Here is a 21064-nt window from a genome sequence, read left to right as displayed (position 1 = left end):
CCCCCACGAAGAGCAATGTGAATGGTGTTCCAGGCAGAGGAAACAGAAAATGCAATGCTGGGAAGTGTGAGGAGTATGGAGGATGTAGAAGCGGAGATAGTGAGACAGAATGCTAAGGATGGAGAAGTACGTGTCAGATTCCTAGAATACTCTGGGGGCTAAATCCCATCTCTGCTGGGGAAATGCTGTGTGTCCATGGGAGGCCTCTGAACATCTCAGCATTAGTGGGTTAGGATGCTGCTTTCACTAGAGCCCTTGGATGGCCCCAGAGATGACACTGGGAAGAGCGTTTCTTGTCATTAGTGGGACTTAGTGGGAAATCACTCTCCCACTAAGAGTGCAAGAGCCACTGGGGAGCAAGCACGAGAAACAAAATCACATTTCCGGAGCCCCTGGTATGTGCCAGGCACCGTGCTGGGCCCTGCATGTAGAGGCGCTCATTTCCTCCATGTGGAGATGCTATGAGGGGATTATTTTTGCTACCCCCATTTTGCAGATGAGAAAACGGAGGCACTGAGCAGTCCTCTGGCTGCCTCATGTATCTGGCAAGAGCAGAGCCAGTCTGTTCGGCAAGAACCCTGCTTTGCCCCTGCACCTAGCTACCCATCTGGGGTTTTCCCCACAGAGGGATGAAGGTGGGGGTGGGGAAGCTTCAGCACGTGCAGCAGGCAATCCTGGGGAGGCAGTGCCTGCCACTGGCCCCACATGCCCATGTCACCTCCATCACAGTGAGATCAACTCTGCAGTGGCCATGCTTAGCTTTGGGGAAGTCATTAAATGCCACACCAAACTAGACAGAATATGATTTCATGGCAAGGAGATGTTGAAAGAAGTTCTGCCTGGGAGCATGAGCACACAAACACACACACAGACATACTAAGGTGCACAAATAAACAAAGATACACACTGACACACACACACAGATCCCCACATGTGGCTGCAGATACACAGGCACACATTCAGAGACATACTCAGAAAAACACAGACACAAAGACACACACACAGAAACACACTAAGATACACACACAAGGACACAGACACAAAAATGAAAAGACCCACAAACACACTCAAAGATATGTACCCACAAAGATGCAGACATACACACGTAAGTATACAAATACACTCACGTTACACTCACATCCATCCCTGTTTGTTTGTTCGTTTGACTGATTTTTTTTTGAGGGCCTACTATGTGCTCTGCCCTCTGCTGCTCAGTTCTGGGGACAAGCTGCTCTATACCCTCATGGTGATGACAATCCACAGAGGGAGGCCGGTGTTCATCAGTAACCCAACAGAGCTATGTCTGACACCTGCTATGGTAAGGCTGTAAAGATGGGGTGCACGACCTCACAGGGCCATACAAGGTGGAACAGGCAGCTGCCCCAAGGAAGTGATATTGAGTAAGCTCCAAGGATCAGGGAGGAGTTGATGGGAAGAAGTATGGGAAGAGTGTCGCAGGCAGAGAGAGCAGGTCACCCATGGGGGCTATGGTGCAGGGGAAACAAAGAAGACGTGTGACTGGAACATGGGGAGCACAGGGAATGTGGCTCAGGATCAAGAACAGAGGGCGCATGTACGGTTATAATGTGTCGATTAAAAAAGAATGAAGGGCATGCTGAAATTACACTAATATAAATCTGAACTTTATTCCTACAAGTTACAATATATATGGTAAACCCTAGCGCAACCACTAAGAAAATCCTCAAATAATATAGTTAAAAAAAACTCACTAATTAAAATGCTACATTAGAGAATATTCACTCAATGCAAAAGAAAGTAGTAAAAGAGAAATAGAGGAACAAAAAGATATAGAAAACAAAAAGCAAAATAGCAGACATAAATTCTACCATAGCAATAATAACATTAAATATGAATGGATTAAACAAACCAATCAAAGAGCAAAGTTTTTCAGACTGAATAAAAAACATGATCCAACTATACATTGTCTATAGGAGACACGCTTTAGATTCAAAGGCATGAACAGATGGAAAGTTAAAGGATGCAAAAAGATATATAATGCAAACAGCCACCATAAGAAACTGGGAGTAACTATACCAATATCAGACAAAATAGACTCTAAAGCAAAAAAAAAAAAAAAAAAAAAAGTTACTAGGGAAAGAAGGATATTTGCTAAATAAAAGGGCCAATCTGTCAGGAAGAGATAACAATTATAAATGTATATATGCACCTAATAACAGAACACTAAAATATATGAAGCAAAAATTGACAGAAATGGAGAAATAGACAATTTAACAATAGTTGGAGACTTCAACACCCCACTTTCAACAGTGCACAGAACAACTAGACAGAAGATCAACAAGAAAATAGAAGACTTGAACGACACTATAAACCAAGAACGGAGGGCAGTGGCCAGTCCATGCTGAGCATGGAAGGTTAGTTACATTGAGGCTTTCACCTCAAAGGCAATGGAGGGCCATTGGAAATGGTACTTTTTAAAACAAAATGCATTTTTAATTGATACATAATATTTGTATATATTTATGAGGTACATGTAATATTTTGTTACATGCATAGAATGTGTAATGATCAAGTCAGGGTATGTAGGATATCCATCACCCAGGTACTGGAAACATTCCAAGTCCTCTCTTCTAGCTATTTTGAAATACACAATACACTGCTGTTAACTATAGTCACCCTGCTCTGCTATCAAACATTAGAATGTATTCCTTCTATCTAATTGTATGTTTGTACCCATTAACCAACCTCTCTTCACCGTCCCCTGGAAATTCTTCTTCTTAAACTTCTATTAAAAACTTCTTAACAAGTTTTTAATAACCTCACTTGCTGCTGTGGTCAAAAGAGTAGAGAAGCCAGAGTCAGCAAAGGAAGAAATTAGGAGACCAAAGTCCAGGGGGAGAGGCAATGGGGGCATGGGTCCAAGTGACGATGGTGGAGATGGAGGTAGGAGATGGGATGCAGGAGGTATCTAGGAGGTAAATCCCCAGGATTTAGTGATGAACTGGACATGGGGGGCATACAGGAGAGGGAGGTAATCAGGGTGGCTCCCAGGTTTCTGTCCTGTAGACCCGGATGGAACCATCCCTAAGATGAAGACCCTACAAAGGAGAGGAAAATTAGGTTTTGAACGTCCTGACCTGGAGACACCTTTGAGACAGACATTCAAGAAAAGTCGAATAAAGTGGCTTAAAAAGAAAGAAAGAAATGTCAAGAAGGCTGTTGTACAGAGAGGTTTGACATCCAGAGACAGGGACTGGAGAGCTGCGAGGCAGTGATGTTGTGGATACAGATGAGGTCACACAGGGTCAGGGCACAGAGTGAGAAGAGATGGACCTTGAAAGGACCAACATACTTAGAGGCCAGCCAGAGGAGGATGGGTCTGAAAAGAAACAGGGGAGTGGCGGCAAGAGGTAGGAGGAAAATGAAGAGAATGTAGTATCAAGAGGGCCAAGACGGGGCTCTGTGGGGGAAGCGGCGGGGTGGGTGGGAGATAGAGAAATGGAGATAGAGTGTGACCCAGATGCTCTATAAATGTGGCTGAGCAGGAGAGGAGGATGTAGGTGAAGGGTTTCTCTGCCCTGCCTTCCTTCATATACCCTTTTGCCTCAGTTTCCTCCTCTGCAGAATGGGAGCTGGTCCAACAGCATAGATGGGTGGAACCATTTCTGACAGGCTCCAAGCACCATGCAGAGGTTAGGGGCTGCTAATCTGCACTGAACAGTAAAACTAGGGAGCTCCTGTCCTAGTGGCAGACCTGATGATCTGCCTTGTCCACCTCCTTGGTTACAGACCATCCCCCTTGCCCAAAAAAGTTTCTCTCAAAGACCTTGCTGGGCTCCAATCTGCTACAGGACAGAGCTTGGTCCTTCCTGGGCCCATCCAGGGTTTGGTGACCATGGTTCCTGTGGTGTCTCCTTGAAGGCAGGCTGCCCTCTGAGACCACCCACCCTCTACCTAGGCTAGAGAACATCACTGAATCCGGATGGGGAAGGAGAGGAGAACTACACATCCCAAGCCTAGAACCCTCTCCAGCAGCCCTCACCAACCGCACAGGCCTGCAGGGCCAGTGTTTGTCTCCCCTCTTGGTCCCCACAGCTCTGTGTACAGCCTCTGATTACTGTGCTAATTATGTCATTTTGGGGTTATTTCACTACAGTTGACTCCTCCACCAATCTAAAGCATTCTTAAGAACAGGGACTGCTTTCTTTTCATCTTTACGTTCCTAGTGTTGGCTGAGTAGATGTTGGATGGATGCATGCATGGAGGAAGGGATTTTTGTTGGATGCACAAATATGTGGATGGGTGGATGAGAAGGTTGCTGGGTGGCTAAGTGGATGAATGGCTAGATGAATGGGTGGGTGGATGGGTGGAGGAATTCGTGGATGGATGGAGGGATGGATGAATTCGTGGATGGATGAATTAATGGATGGATGGATGGATGAATTCATGAATGGATGGATGGAAGGATTCATGGATGGATAGATGGATGGATGCATGGATGGATGGATGAGTAGACAGATAGATGGATAGTTAAGATCAGTAAGAAATGGGGAAGTATAGCTGGATAAAGTGTTAGGTGGATGGATACAGTGGATGAGAGAGCAGATTTATGAATGAGTAGATAAGACAATGTTGGGTGGGTGGTGGATGAGTGGGTGATGGATGATAAAGAGGTGATCCCCCAACCCCTGCTACTTCCAGTCCACAGGTGCTCACAGATTAGACAAAACTAAAGGGTGAAAAAAGTTCTCTTTATTCCATACTCCAGCCCACATCCCCTGCAGTCCTCCAGGTAGACATTCAACCTCTCTTACACCTAATAGCATCCCCATATATGACAGTCAGCACACAACCCCCTGGGACAGAACACCTGCATGTGGCCCGGGCTCTACAGCCATGCCGTCTTAGTCACCTCATCTTTTTATGGCCTTTCCTAGCAAGTGGCACCTGGAAACACACTGGTAATAATGCCCACAGAGACCACTGGGCAAAGGGCCCTTCTCAGAACATAACCCAAGCCCCCCATGACCCTCCTTGCACCAGCTCTATGTCCAGGAGAGGAGAAGGCGCCCCTTGCCCACTGCATGCCTGCCGCTAAAAGCCTACAAATCCACACCAGCTGGCCACTCACACAGAAAACCAGCCATACCCTTACCAAGGAAGCACAGCTTCCACCTTGCTGGGGGTACCAGGCATGTCCCCACGGCAATCTCTCTACCCCCACAATGCTGTGGAATGCTAGTCCTCGAAACGTCTGTGTGCCCAAAGGCTTCCCACCACGAAGAACTCCTCTCTGGGCAGAGATGACAACATCCAGTTCATCACAGATGCTCTCCTTTGCCTATTTTCCAAACGTCCCCTCCCTCCCTTCAATGTTTCCTATCAGGCTGAACCCAGTGGGAACCAAACATAAATTGGATCTCATTTCTCCCGTTTTAGACCCTCAGTATCTTCCCACTTCCATGATAATAGAATCCAAAGGAATCCAGCCACTACCGTGGTCTAAAAGGGCCTGCGTGAGCAGTAACCACCTCCCCCTCTGACTTCTCTCCCTCCCCTCTTCTCCCCTCTCTAGCCTCACTGGCCTCCCTTTGGTTCCAGGACTTTCCAAGCTGAGTCCCACCTCAGGGCCTTTGCACAGGCTCCTCCTGGAGCTGTGAGCTCCCCTGCCTGAACTGTGCCTGCATAGCTCCTCTTCATGGTTCAGGTCTCAGCCTAACTGTCACCTACCCAGTGTGGGCCTCCATCATCACCCTGAATAAACAGGCAGCCCCTCCATGTGATTTCAGCGCTCTTTCCTCCATTCTTTCTATTTCTGTCATTACACATTTATTTGTTTAGCTTGCCCTTCCACACCCAGCACCTGGCATTGTGCAGGGCCTATAGTGCGTGCTCAAGAAATACCTGCTATTTGATTGATGAATGTCAGATTCAGAGCAAACACTCTGGCCGGACTGTCTGGGTTCGAGTCTTGTGTGACCTTGGGCTAGTAAATGAACCTCCCTGGGCCTCAGTAGCCTCAGCTGCAAAATAGGGTGACACCAGAGCCTGCCCCAAGGGATGCTGGGAGGATTCAATGAAAGAACAAAGGTCAGGGACCATTCTCCAGCCCTAGCCCCAGCCCCAAGTCCTTGCTTCCTGGAGCCAGAGCAATGAGTATAAGGTCTGCCATGGAAAGAAAGAGCTTATAAGGTAAAAACGTGAACTGTAGAATGTGGCTGGTACAGCCGCAGAAAGGAGGGCTGGACTTGGCTTTAAAAAAAAAAATCTAAAAAACTTTTTTAATAAAGGCTACAAGTCTATCTCCTTCCTTCTTTATCAACGACACGATTTATTGACCGGGGAGGCCATATTGACTAAATAAATCTTGATAATGACCACGGCAGCAATCAATACCTGCTTATTATCAGCCCCGGCCGAGAATTCCATCTTGTGGAACGCAGGCCGGACGACAGGGAGCGCCACGCGGCTCTGGGACCCAGCGGGGGCCGGGGATGGATGGCAGGGTGGTGCTCATTCTCCAGGCTGGGAGACAGGCTGGGAGCGGGGAGCTTTCTCTCACCTTCCCCCGACCCATGCTTCTCAGGCTTTGGGGCCCAAATCCATTTCCACGAGTTGACAGTGGCAAGGTATCTTCAGAGGTTTTTAAAAAGAACAGAAAGGGGCCGGGCGTGGTGGCTCACGCCTGCAATCCCAGCACTGTGGGAGGCCGAGGCAGGCAGATCACATGAGGTCACGAATTCAAGACCAGCCTGGCCGACATGGTGAAACCCCGTCTCTATTGAAAATACAAAAATCAGCCAGGCGTGGTGGCACACGCTTGTAATCCCAGCTACTTGGGAGGCTGAGGCGGGAGAATTGCTTGAACCTGGGAGGTGGAGGTTGCAGTAAGCCGAGATTGCGCCCCTGCACTCCAGCCTGGGCGACAGAGCCAGACTCTGTCTCAAAAATAAATAAATAAATAAAAATAAAGCATAAAGAGAAAAATACTGACATAGTGATTGTAGATGGGGGAACCTTGGCAGTGGCATGAGACAGCCATCAGTCCTGGGAGGGGCACCTTTGGCCATTAGTGAGGCCAGAGCAGGAACATGGGTGGCCAACAGCCCTGGGTCTTGGGTTCAAGTCCAGGCTGGGCCGCTTCCTGGCAATGTAGCCAGGGACTGAGCCTTCTGTGCCTCACTCTGCTCATCTGTAAAATGGGAACGGTCATAGTTTTCCCTTCATAAAGTTGCTGTGGGAATTAAAAATAAGACAATATAAAGGGCTGTGAACACTGGCTGGCATTGCAGTAAGAGTGCAAGCGCCATTTGTTAAAGAAATCCCAGGCCTGCACTGGTCTCTCCGCAAGCTGTCTTCTGACCCACAAAGCCAGGCCCAGCCTTGCTAAGCCCTGCCAAGCGGCATGCAGGGAGGCCTGACCTCCTGTCCCAAGCTTCTCTGCGAAGAGCCAGCGCACCTGGCTGCTGGCTGCTGGCTCCGGGTAGGCCGGGCTGGGAGGAAGACCCAGGTTAGATTCCTGTCCTTACGGGGTGTGGTGGGGGTTCCTGCGCCTGGCTGGAGTTCAGGTGAGCTTCTCTCATCTGATACCTGAGCAGCTAATACTGCAAACGAATCTCTAGGCTCCACCCAGATTTGGGCACCACTGAGCTGACCAGTGAGGGCCCGGAGGTGAATGACAAACAACAATGATGGCAATAATAATAAAGGTAATACTAGTCGCTCTTGTTTACTAGGGAATGATGGTGTCCCAAGTGTGTGTTATGGGCTCTCCATCAAATCAAATCTTCTCAATGTCCCTATGAGGTAGGGGCTGTGTTTCAGTCCCATTTTACAGATGAGGAAGCTGAGGCTTACAAAACTGGGGAGTTGCCGAAAGCCTCCCAGTGAGGAAGTGGCAAGACCGGGGTCTGAAGCAAGATCTGACTGCTCCGAGCCCAGCTCCCATCATTGTAGGTGCAGCTCCCAAGGCAACTGAAATTCAACAGGAAATGCCCTCCCATTTTAAGAAAGATAATAATAACAATTGCTAATAAAGATAATAGCAATTAATAATAATCACCATTAGGAAAGGCTCACAACATGCCCAGCCCTAGGCCAAGTGTCTATATGGAGCTGTCACTTTCTACTTCTCACGATCCTTGAAGAAAAGTAGTTCTACCTCCAAATGATTATGAAGTAGAAGCTTTATGAGGGCAGGGCTTGGTCTGTTTTGTTCTGTGCTAAACTCCCAACACCTCAGGCAGCTTGGGACACACAGCTGGGGCTGAATAATGCTCATCAAATGAATAAATGACCTGTCTCAACAAACCAGGGATGCTCCATTCTAGACAGAAAAACTGGGGCACAGCCACAGAAGGAAAGATGGGTCTCCCCCCCGATTATAAATGAGGGGTCCCTGCGCATGGTGGGAAAGCAAGCCCCTCGACCCTGGGATCACTGTCCAGAGACGCAGTCCACTTTCTCATGCCTGGTGGGCTGGTCCAGTGGGCCTGGGAATCAGTGTCAGGAGAAGAATGTCATCTGGGTCTGAGGACATTAACTGGCTGTCTTGTGTCCCAGATGACAGCCATCTCACAGGCTGTAGGGATGCTTTCAGCTCTCTATGGCTGAGGCCACCAAATCATCGCTTGTGGCCTGCAGCCTTCCAGCAATTAATAAATAGATATACTAATTAGATGGGAGCTGCCTCCCAGGTTGGAATTGAGGTCATCCTAAGGCGAGACTGATGGAGCTAAAGGTAAACAAACCCTCATTCACCACAGACCTGAGGCCGGTGCCCAATTCCCAGCAACTTTCAAGAGCCAGTGAGGGGTGAAGCAGCCAAGGGTCCCCCAAGACTGCCCCTCAAGGTGAAGTCGAGGGGCAACTGCCCCCTACGTCATCCCTCCTGTGGATTCAGCCACCCCTTCAAATATTTATTGAGCACTTACTATGTCCCTGCCCTCCCCAGAGAGGGAGGCAGACAGTAAACAAACGAACAAATAAATACACAAATAAATATTATCACATCAGGTGAGGCAGAGTGAGGAGAGGGGAACTGATTTGGAAAGAGAAGTCAAGGAGGACTTCTCTGAGGAGGTGGTATTCAAGCAAAGGACCGAACTAACTGAAGGGAGGTGTCTGGAAATTGTCTCAGAGAGAGGGAACAGTAAGTGCCAAAACCCTGAGGCTGGGACATGCTTGGCTTGTTTGAAGCACAGCAAGGAGGCCACAGGGGCTTGAATAATGAGGGGGAGAACGACAGGGGGTGGGAGGGGGATAGGATGAGGGGATCCTAAAGCCTGAGGGCAAGTAAGGACAGGCAACCACGAAAGAGACAGTGCTGGGAGTGACAGCGCCCCGGCCTCCCCCAAGACATGACAGTGACCTCAACGGAGCATCTCCTACACCCTGAGAGCCTTATGCAGATGTCCCAATCCCATTTCTTCTTTCCTGTGGGACAAGAAACAGACCTGAAGGCAGGGTTATATGGCAAACAGATTTGTAAGGGTCAACGCCTGCACCTGCCGGAGGGAGCCAGTGTGAAGGAGAGAGAGGACAGAAGGACAGGAGGAAGGTTGTTTGGTTGACGGAAGCTCCTAGACTACCATGGAGTTAGCAGAGGGGTCCCGTGTGTCCCAGGTATGAGTCTGTGCCAGAATTTCTGCTGCACTCTGCCCCTGGCTGGGCCAGCTATGGGACGGATTTCCAGCGCAGCACGGGGGCCTATCACACTGCCTGAAGTCGAAGATGGGCAAGATGTATTCTCATGGAATGCCCTTTCTCTCTACCATTTCTATCTCGTGAGTATGCACAGGGCAACTAGGATTCAAATCCCAACTCTACTTCTTTATTCCTAGATATGTGTCCTTGGGCAAGTTATTTCCCCTTTCAGAGGCATAGTCTTCTCATCTGGAAGATGGGTGTAGCAATGGTACCTCCCAGAGTGCTGGGATTACAGGCGTGAGCCACCGCGCCTGGCTAATTCTTGTATTTTTAGTAGGGACGGGGTTTCACCATGTTGGCCAGGCTGGTCTCAAATGCCTGACCTCAAATGATCTGCCCACCTCATCCTCCCAAAGTGCTGGGATTACAGGCATGAGCCACTGCACCCGGCCACCATGCAGTGTCATATTATATCCTCCATCCCTACTCCTCATTGGCAGGTGGCAAAAGTGAGAATGGGACGGGCCCAGTAGCCTGCTCAGAATCTTCTCCCGGCCATACTGCTTTCTTCAGTTCCTTGGAGGCACAATTCTTCCACCCTTCTCGGGGTCTCTGCAAATGCTGTTCCCTCTTCTGAGATGCTTTTCCCTAACCTTGTCCTTGAGATCTCAGCAGGAGGGTCATTTCTTCCAGGAAGCATCCCCTGAGGTCCAGACCCAGGCAATTCCTTTGCCATATGCTGTCTCGGAATCTATTCCCCTTGCCTGTCTGTGAAATGGCATGTGCATCCACTCATCCGTGGCCTGTGGGCTCTGAGAGAGCTGGCACCTTGCCTTCCTTGCTTACTATATCATCTTTAATATGTAATTATTAGTTATTGTATTTGGTTTTTATATATAATTATTAATTATACCATAAGTGGTGAATGTACAGTTCTGGAGTGAAAGATAATAGCAATTATTATTCATTTTAACATTATATCATGTTTCAATGTGCTGGGCATGGATCTCAGGGGTTTGTATGCATTAACTCACTTAATCCTCAAAACAGGCTGGGCACAGTGGCTCACACCTGTAATCCCAGCACTTTGAGAGGTTGAGTTGGGAGAATCACTTGAGCTTAGGAGTTCGAGACTAGCCTGGGTAGCATGGTGAGACCTCCACTTCTACGTTAAAAAAAAAAAAAAAAAAGCCAGGCTTGGTGGCGGTGCACCTATAATCCCAGCTACTTGGGAGGCTGAGATGGGAGGATCATCTGAGCCTAGAAGGTTGAGGCTGTAGTGAGCCCTGATGGCACCACTGCATTCCAGCCTGGGTGACAGACTGAGACCCTGTCTCAAAAAAAAATAATAAAAGTCTTCACAACAATTCTTAAGGAGGTGGCTACTACTATTATCCCCATTGTATATATGAGAAAAGTGAGGCTCAGAAAGGTTAAGTGACTCATCCAAGGTCACACAGCTGGTAAGTGGCAGAGCTGGGATTTGAACCCAGGCCTGCTGGCTGCAGAGTCCAGGTAGTCTTTGGGGGTGGAGGGTGTAGGGCTTGATTCTGCAGCTCACACCACATCCCCTGGGACACCCGCACCCACAGACACTCGTAGCAGATGACAGACACTCACAGGCGTCTGTAGCAGCAAGGCCTAGGAGTGGTGGCCCCACTCAGGGAAATCTGCCCTGGACTGGTGGCCCCTGTGACCCCTGTGGTCTCCGGATCCACAGCACCCACAGTCCACACCGGCGGCTGGGCAAGTCAATCGACCATAATGGTTCCCCGGGAGCCATTTACCCCGTCCAGCTTGAGCCACGGCGGTTCACAGAGTCTTAAGCACCGTTGGGTCCCCCGGCGTCTCTGGGCAGACGACCAGCTCAGGCCAAAGAGGCCGAAGGATTGATTTCTTTCTTTCTTTCTTTTTAATGACAAATGCATATCCTGGAACTGCTGTTTCACTGGGCTGAACTGAAGACTGGCAGAGGCTGGGGTGTGCTCGGGAGGGGTTTCAGGGGACAGCCACAGGCCCACTTTTGGGGGTGTGGGCTCCTGGGAAGAAGCAGAGACAGCAGGCTCTGAACCCTACTAACCAGGTATCTTCATGCGTTGGTCAGGAGCCTTTCATTTGTTCTGGAAATGTAGCCTCTTCTGGAACTAGGCACTGGGAAGGTGCGGCCTGTGGCCTTGAGCTACAGAGAAGACCCTCCTCAGGACCCCGACAGCTGGCCTGACCCACTGAGGACCCCTGGCACAGGGCCCTGGCACTGGGTGTTCCCTCTGCCTGGAAATGTCCCTCCCAGGTCTCCACTCCCCTTCTCCATTGGACCTGCCCACTGTGGCCAGAGCTCCTGATTTCAGGGGACACTGGTCACCTAGATTTCTTAGGTAAATCTCTTGTGTTTTAAATGCTGACAACTTACACAACAGTGTTTTTAAATATCGCACTAATCTAGACAGACACATCCATGGGCCAGACATAGCTCCCAGTCTGCAATTTCTGTGGTCAGAGCTCCCAAAATATAAGATACTACATATTAGTACAATACTAATATAGTAAACCCCCAATGGCGTAAGAGAGAAGAGAAAACTTGCTCAGAAATCTCTAAAACAGCCAGCAAGGCCAGCAAGTTCCAGCCGCTGCTGTTTATTTGTTTTTCTCCTCTCATACTCTAAAAATACCAATGACAATACGAAGTCACTCAGATTCACAGGGCAGCAACTGTGTGCCCCACACTGTGCTAAACACTTTCATGTTCAAAGTGGTTTAATCTTCCTGAACAACCTAGAAGGCGGAGACTATTATTAGTCCCATTTAAAGACAAAGAAAGTAAGGCTTGGAGAGGTTAAGTGACTCATCCAAGGTCACACAGCTGGTAGGTGATGGAGCCAGGATTTGAAGCCAGGCAGGGGCCTCTCACTGCCCTGACTCTTCATGCTTCTCTCTGGAGGGAAAGGGTCAAGAACAAGTTTTCAGAACTGAGTTTGATCCACTTTAATACTCTTAACTGAAAAGTTAAAATTTGAGCCATGCCACAGCCTATATATGACAGCCATGACATAGACCAGTAGACCCAGGGCAGGCAAACTACAGCTCTCAGGCCAAAACCGGCCCCCTGCCTGTTTGTATAAATAAAGTTTTATTGGAACACAGCCATGTCCATTCATTCTCATTGTCTGTGGCTGTTTCATGCTAATGGCAGAGTGGAGGCTTATGGCCCACGAAGTCCAGTGTATTATTATCCAACTCTACAGAAAAAGGTTGGCCTCATCTGATGGTAAACCTAGCATGTGTAGACAGAGACCATACCCTGAGAGGGTTCTATGGTCAAAACCCTCTGGGGTGTCCTTAGCAATATGGGAGCACATCTGCATATTACAGTGGGGAAACAGTGGTGGAAGCTTCTTTAGTTTTCTTTAGGCTGAGTGGTCACGACATTTGTGCTCAGAATGAAAGAGATAAAGGAGCCAACCACAGGGAGACGGGAGGAAAAGGGTCGCAGGCAGAGGAAAGCATACATGCAAAGGCCCTGAGGTGGGGATGTGCTTGATGTGTTTGTGGGACAAAGAGAAGGCCGCTGCGGGACAGTGGTTGGAGAGGGAGCCAGAGAGATCGAGAGAATGGAGCAGATCCTGGGGGATCTGTCAGGGGAAAGGAATTTGAATTTTAATCTAAACATGATAGGAGTACATTCTTTTCCTTTTCTTTTTTAAACAGGGTCTTGCTCAGTTGCTCAGGCTGGAGTGCAATGGTATGATCATAGCTCAGTGCAGCCTCCACCTCCTGGGCTCAAGCAATCCTCCCACCTCAGCCTCCTGAGTATCTGGGACTGCAGGCAGGTGCCACCATGTCAAGCTAATTTGTTTTATTTTTGTAGAGAAGGGGTATCACTATGTTGCCCAGGCTGGTCTCAAACTCCTGGCCTCAAGCAATCCTCCCGCCCCAGCCTGCCAAAGTGCTGGGATTATAGGCATGAGCCACCTCGCCTGGGCCACGATAGGAATATAATGTCTACATCCTCCAAAACACTACAAGCCATTTTGGTGAAGGGCTCATTGAGGCTTAGAAACCAAGTAACTCCACCCTAGACATAATTTTTTGTTTCAAAAATGTTGCTTAAAAGGTCAATAGCCCCACCACCATGACCACGATGGAGAAAGAAGGGGAGGGGCTCAAGGTCATCACACTTGTAATCCCAGCACTTTAAGAGGCAGAGGCTGGCGGATCATTTGAGGTCAGGAGTTCAAGACCAGCCTGGTCAACACTGCAAAACCCCGTCTCTACTAAAAATACAAAAATTAGCCAGGCGTGGTGGCATGCGCCTATAGTTCCAACTACTTGGGAATCACGTGAACCCAGGAGGCGGAGGTTGCAGTGAGCCGAGATCGTGCCACTGCATTCCAGCCTGGGTGGCAGAGCGAGACTCCATCTTGAGAAAACAAAAAAGAAGAAGACAATGCATTTAAGTGACCCACAAAGGTGTCAGCATCCTTCACCTTTACAATAACTCATACAGCAAAGCTGGGCACAGCCAGCTGACTTCAAGGGTTAAGAAGCAGGAGACTTGGGATATGGGATGATTCACCCAGGAGCACTAAAGGCCACACAGAATACAGTTCTTGGGGTCCTTCCCCCCTGCTAACCTCTACCATCCCTGACACCCTCCAGTATATGACACCATCATAAATAACGAGCACCCCCGGAGGAAAAATATCAAACAGAAGATGGGACCCTGAATCCCAAGGCCAGGAACAAAGGCAGGTCACCACCTGAGTCCCCTTCCAATGCTTCACCTCTGCCAGGCCCGGCCTTTGAATTAGATAGCCAGGAAGCCACCGGAAATTCAGCCCTTTCAGAAGCAGCACAGAAAACCACAGTTTCTGGGCAGCCTTGTCTACCATCATCCAGGACCATATATTTAGCACCAGCCAAGGTGCTCACGTTTGAAATCCCATCTGCCGGAAGAAAGGTTACCACGACAGAATGTCAAGTTCGAAGATAGAATCCTCTTTTTAACAGGAGAGTTTAAAAAAAAAATAAGGAAAAAAGTAAAAGAAAGAAAAACCACCACCACCATCAGAAAAGCTGTTCCCTCTGGTCAAAATAGCACCGTGCTCATCTGAAATAACCCACCGAGACACTTATTTGCTTCTTTTAGCTGGTCCGTGGTTTCTCCATTTTCTACAGTGAATTCAAGTATTAATAAAAGAAATTTCAAGACCCCCAACAGCAAAACCAGTGAGGGATGAGATGTTGCTTGTTTTTTCTTCTAGCATTCAATGAGAGAGCCCGTTTTTGAGAAGCAATCTCTGTCAAGTTGAGAAACTACAATTTTGGGATATCCAGAAAAGGCTGCTGGGTTCTTTAAATAAATTCTCAACACCTGTTCTAGCTCTTTCTGCAGAAAAGGGCCACAGGGTGTGGGTTCTACGGACTTGGAGAGGCAGAGGGAATGGGGTCACCCACTGGCTGGAGTTATAAGAGAGTCCAAGGGTTTGTCTTATTCTCAGAGCTGTCTTCACCTAATGCCAACCCCTCTCAGGGGGCTGAGCCATGCCAAGCTCTGCAGGCTCACGCTCCCCACCTCGGCTGCAATTGGACCTCGGCAGCAATTCTATTATGGTGAAGTTTCCAAAGTTAGGATTCCGCCAACAGGGCTGATAGCTTATTTACTGCTGTCATCTATAGAAAGAGGAATTTTGACACATTGTTAAATGATAGCACATTTAGATAAGTCAAGCTGTCAGAGGCTCTAATGGATGTCTAAACTCTCTGTGGCTGATATGTAAAATTTATGCACTTCAGAATATCATAAGGTTATAATATTTTAATCACATCCCTGCTCTTTTCTAAACTTTGAGCAGGGGAAAATATTCCATCAAGCACCATCTTGCTCTCCTGCGCCAGGAGATTGAGTGTTCCCAGAAGTTTCTCCAAACTCCTTGGAAAAGTCCGGCCTCTCTTTGCTTATCCTGTTGATCTTCCTCCCAACTGCTGACATCCGAAGCAGAATTTGCCCCTTCCTCCCAAATTAGTACTATGTAATCCTACCGGCCAAGCTCCTTTCTCCCCAGAAACACAGATGGGCATTTGGACCGAGGACCCTCATTTGGACTGGGTGCCCTCCAGCTCACTGTTAGCTCAATTAACCCTCTTTGGAGTTGGGGAAGACAGCATGGGAGACTGGACCCAGAGCATCGTAAAAAAAGTAGAAAGTTAAGCAGAAAAAGAAAATCATAAATGTATGAATCCGGTTACGACGATTATACACAGAAAAGCCATAAAAAAAATACTGCATTAGTAATGTTCACCATAAAGCAATCTTATAACCAAATGAAATATGCCTAGCATTATCTTTGGATGGAATTTTATTTCTTCTCGTTTCCTGAGCTGCTAGCAGCAAAGGCAAAAAAGAAGCAAAGACGGGGGGGAGGTAGTTTCAGGAGTGCCGGAGTAGGGTGGCACATGTCAGATCACCTTTACCATCGGCCCAAAGTCATTAAGGTTGTTGACTGACTTCCAGCCTAGGAAAACAGCCCTGCTGTGTACAGAGACGGCGCTGGAAGGAATAATAACTGGAACGCTTCCATTTTTGAAAAATATACGTTTCCGGAGGGCTGGACGCTGGGCTGGTACAAGGTCACCTTTCTTGCCAGGATCGGTATGGCGTCAGCGACGTGGTATGGCCTGGGGACACGGGGCCGCCTATGCTGCCTCGGCCACTTTAATGCTCAGCAACCACGCTGCGAGAAACCATTCAACCTGAACAGCCAGGAATGAAAGCCACGCACCTCCTCACATCACAGGCAGCTCAGCCTCGGGACGCGGGACCACGGCTCTGCGGCTGCCTGGGGCTGGGCACGGGGACCTGCCTCTCCTACCTGGATCTCAGAACAAGCCGGAAGAAGTTCTCCTTTCTGGCTATCTCCCCTATAAGAGGAAAGCAGGGGAGGGGGAAAAAATGAAAATAAAAGTGTGTCGTAGGAGTCACTGGCATTATGTACAAGAGAGGATCCCAGGCCAAAGTGCTTAGGCTCCTAATCCACTTCCAACAAAAATGCCATCAGTGAGGATATGGGGTGGGGTGGGGGTGGGGGGCTGCGGGCCTGTTGGCCAGAGGACCAACTTAAGATTTCAGGCTGGGGGTGGGGAACGCGGCAGATGGAGGGCCAAAATGTTTGCACGCGGCCACGGCTGCCACGTTTATTTCTCTGCTTTAGAAGTGTGCTGCCTTGCAAACTCCCACAGGGACACCCCCTCCACTTAATATCGATGTAAATGAGTTTACCCCCCTTCCCTGAGAGCCTTCTCCTGTGTGCCAGACACACCAGCCATTGTTTTAACGAACAACCCCCCCCCTCCCCGCTTCACATATACACCCTGTAGGCTGGGAGGTCTGGGTCCTATCTCCCTATCACCTGAACAAACCCCTCCACCACCCCCTATCTTCATCCTTTCCAGTTCAAATTTGCTTTCCATCTATGCATCTTCTAAAACCCTAACAAAGGGTTCCCAGATCAATGGGCGTCCAGCTGGAATCAAGATTTTGGTGACCTCAACCGATCCACAAAAGACCCCTTGGGTAGAAGATTGAAGAGAGTGAGGTTCCAACCTCCCTAGCTCAGACATTAGCCCCCCGGGAGCCGCACCCACCCCTCAGCACCCAGCCCCTGCCTCTCCCCGGGCTGCAGCCCGAGCTGCCCGGATTGAAAACGAGTTATCTAATGAAAATTGTGTTAACTGACATTCCGGCCGACCGGGAGCAAATACCAGCGCTGTAAATCTCGCCGCGGAAATTTTCTCCAACCCAGAATAACAATAGGACCCTGCAAAGGGCTTTCGCCAGCCCTTCTGGTTCCTCTCCTCTTGTGTGCCACGTTCTTGTCATTCCTTATGTTACAGAACATCAATCATAAATAAAGACGCTGTCCCCCAGCCGTGCCCGGGTCTCATTTACAAACATTAGCAGGGAATACGATTACCATTGGCCTTCGTGCCAAGCCCAATGTGGCTGCCCAATTCTCTCTCTCTCTCTCTGCCTCCACAACCCCCACTCTTCCAGAAAGGCCACTTTGGCATCATTTAAGCCGGTAGGCACAGCTCGCAGCCCTGCTCGTCTCAGTTGGCCACCAAACTGTAGCCCCAACTCGAGTGCGGACCCGGAATTGCAAGGCACTCGGCAGTTATTAACTGCATGCCTCAGTGCCCCGATTTTCTCCCCAGCTCAATGGCTTTGGGGGAGGGGGAGAGCGAGGAGTGGGGCGTTTGGAAGGACGGGGACTGGGAAGCGGCCAGGACGGGGAGAAGGGGCGGGTGCTGGAACCACTTATCAGAAGAAACTTAACGAGATTTGCCGGCGGATTAAAAAAAAAAAAAAAAAAAAAGTGGATCCCTTTTTATCTCCAGACTGATGATCTCGCGTCTTCCGCGAATGTCACGGTCAAGGCAGGATGCTCTAACCGCCCCGTTATCCGCACCATTTTCCCGCCCCTGATCCCCGCCGCACCAGCCAAGACTTTGCGAGACTCCAAGGCTGGGGGGGCCTTGCCAGGCGCGTCCGGGGCACCCCGGGAAAGAACAGAGGCCGGAGCTGCGCCTCCACGGTGCGTTCTCTGAGATTCCACCTCCCAGCCCTGGCTCCTAGGGGGTCCGCAGAGAACACCTCCAAATCTGGGGGAGGCACACAGACTCCCACAAAGGGAGGATGGGGAGAAAGTGATGGGGTTTGGAAGAGTCGCCCTAGGGAAGCAGAGAGAAAGAGCAGGGAAGAGAGGAGAGAAACAGAAGAAAAGCAGAGACGGGAGAGAGGAGAGGAGGGGAGCGGTGGGGAGAAACGCAGGAGGCAGAACAAGCGACGAAATCTCTCATTTAAAAGTTCCCTTGGGCCGGAGGGCTGGGAGTCACCTGCTCTGCGCCGCTCCCGGCTCTCCACCGCCCTGGAGGCAGGAGCGCAAACTTGCGAGCGCCCGGGCCCATCTCCACCGCCCGTCTGCATCTAGACTTGGGAAGGGGATGGAAGGAGGGGGGAAAGGCAAGAAGCAAAGACGAACCCCAAGACCCCGGCCCGAGGAGAAGAGGTCTGCCGGCGCGGGCGGCCAGTCCGGCGGCGGTGGCTCTGGCGGCGGCGGCGGCCCCCGGGTGGCGGCGCGTCTGGGCTGCGCAGCCAGGCGGGCGGCGGCGGCTGAGGTGCCGGCGGGCGGCGGGGCGCGGAGCCGCCTCCTCGTCAACCCCGGCTCCCTCCTCCTCTCTCCTCCTCCTCCTCTCCTCCTCCTCCTCCCTGCCCGCCAGCTCCCTCCCTCCCTCGCCGGAGCCCCAGCCGGGTGCGGACAGGCAAGCGGCGCGCTCCGCGGCCTCCCCGGGCGCCGCGAAGTTGGGAGGCGCGCAAAGTGCGGCTCAGGGGGGACCGCCGGGGGGTCCCGCCAGCAGCCCCCTGCCCGAGGCCGCAGCCCCTGCCTTCTCCGCGCCTCGCCCGGCCGCCCGGCCGCTCGGCCGCTCCGCCGACCGAGGGCTCACTGGCGCTTCTCCCTGGTCGCGGCAGCTAATCGATGACTGAACCGAACAAAGAGCAGCGGCGAGATCAATTCCTAATACCTATCGATGGGCAGCGGGCGGCCGAGCCCCGGCGAGCCCCGGCAGCCGCCGCCCGCCGCCCCAGGGCGTCCGCCTGCCCGCCCGGGGACCTCCCCAATGCGCCCAGGGCGCGCCCGGGGGCTCCCCACGGCCGCGCGGCCGGCGCTGCCCGCACTAACCTGGAGTCGCCGTAGATCAAATCGCTTCCAATATTGAAACATCGATCCCACATTGGCGGCCATCTTGGGGGCTATCGAGACGCGCACACACAAGAGTTTGGCTTTTCTCAATGGCTGCACTCAATATCCGGGCTGGACTCCCCCCAGCCCCGGGGCCGCCGCCGGCCGCCCGGGCCCTGAGCGCCGCGGCCCGGGGCCCCTCGGGCGCCCTCCGGCCTCCTGCCACCCGCTGCCCCTCGCCGCCGCCGCGCCGCCGCCGCCGCCGCCGCCAACGGGTCCGGGAGCCGTGCGCCCCCCCGACCCCCGGAGGGCGCGGGCGGAGTGCGCCGGGCGGGGAGCTCGGCGCCCGCCCGGGGGAGGCAGCCGGGGATGGGGTGGGGGGGGAGGGGTGGGGGGGAGGCAGCCTCTCCGAGAGGCGCCGGCGCCGCCGCTGCCCTGCCTGCCGCCGGCTCCCGGGCCCGCGGAGCGCTCGCTGCATCTCCCCCCCAAGTCCGGGGTCGGTGTGCCGCGCGATTGCACTTGACTTTGGCTTTTTGCAAACTTATCAATACTGACGTAACGTGCTGATCAATGCAAAGGGAAGTTTGGGAGGGGGCGCTGCGGGAGGCGGGCGCGCAGGGCGCCTGCCCCCGCTTGCACCTGTCTACCCCCCGCTCCCGGCATTGCACACTTAAAAAAAAGTTAATAGTTTGAAATGCATTTTTTTTTCTTTTGCAATCGGAGCACACACAACACGTGCCTCGGGCTGCCGCCGCTTCTCCGCCAGATATGCTTGGGATCCGAGGGTCGCAGCCAGCACTTGGGGCTGCGTAGACGCGCCGGCCGGAGGGAGGGTGGGAGCCGCCCGGGGGCGCCACTGAGTCGTGGGAAATGTCACCACCACCGCCCACAGTTTCCGCGCTATTATATTATTATTATTGGCGGGGAGGGGGGCTTCGTCTGAGTAGTAGCTCAGGGTTCTTTGCGGGCGGGGGCCGAGGGCGGGGCCTCAGGTCCTTTGGAATAGGGATTTCTGTTGTTATTATTTGGGGGGTCTTTAACCCAATTACAGGGACTCCCCCACAACTTTGCAAGGTGAAACCCTTTTACTGTGGTGATTATTATTGGAGGTTTTATTATTTGGTTCTGAACCAAACCTCGGGAGGGCCTTTTCCCCCAGTGGGCTTGTTTTATTGTTATGACTGTTGAGGGTGCCCTACCCCTGCTGTGGGGGCTCCGGATCCTTAACAACCTCCGAGGTTTCTGCTATTGTTATCATCATTATTATCCGGGGCTCCGTTCTTTGCAACATGACATTCCTTTATTGTGATTGTCTTTGGGGAGAGGGTCTTTAGCATGGCTAGAGGGAGGTTCCGGTCCTTTGCAATTCTTCGGACTCTTGAAAACCAGGGTGACTGGGTTTCTTGTTTTACATTTTTCTGTCTGCTTTTTTGTTTTGTTTTGTTTGTTTGTTTGTTTTTGCCTCTGTGCAAGCTCGAGGTCATCTGTTTCCTCCCGACATCTCACCTCCGGGGGAACTCATACTCCCAGCCCCCTCCATCACCAACCCCCTTGCCTATCCCTGCCACCACCCCGAAAGGTGAGGTCACCCTTCCTCTCTGGCTTATTCCTCTGACACATAGCACCGCACCCTCTTCCCCACTCAAAAAAAGGGGACATGTTTTTCCTTTTTCTCTGATCAAAAGATTTGCTTTTATGGA

The 21064-nt window shown here is 51.1% G+C and overlaps 1 protein-coding gene across 5 annotated transcripts in view; it reads right to left on the bottom strand.

Annotated features, from left to right (window-relative positions):
- The window catches only part of CUX2 (cut like homeobox 2), a 316815-nt gene extending 297264 nt beyond the window's left edge, over nucleotides 1–19551 (bottom strand). For 4 of the 5 annotated variants that reach the window (XM_054528252.2, XM_024257429.3, XM_054528247.2 and 1 more), the window contains exon 1: nucleotides 19365–19551. In XM_054528252.2, coding sequence (XP_054384227.1) covers nucleotides 19365–19427 — 63 coding nt within the window. In that variant the 5' untranslated portion in view covers nucleotides 19428–19551. Of the gene's footprint in view, nucleotides 1–18665; nucleotides 18751–19364 lie in introns of those variants that run through there. The other variant, XM_054528248.2, reaches the window with a different exon arrangement.
- Nucleotides 19552–21064: the final 1513 nt, after the last annotated feature.

The sequence above is a fragment of the Pongo abelii genome, chromosome 10 (assembly GCF_028885655.2).
Source record: "Pongo abelii isolate AG06213 chromosome 10, NHGRI_mPonAbe1-v2.0_pri, whole genome shotgun sequence".
NCBI lineage: Eukaryota > Metazoa > Chordata > Mammalia > Primates > Hominidae > Pongo > Pongo abelii.
The sequence above is the reverse complement of the archived record's forward strand: the minus strand, read 5'-3'. Positions and strand labels throughout refer to the sequence as shown.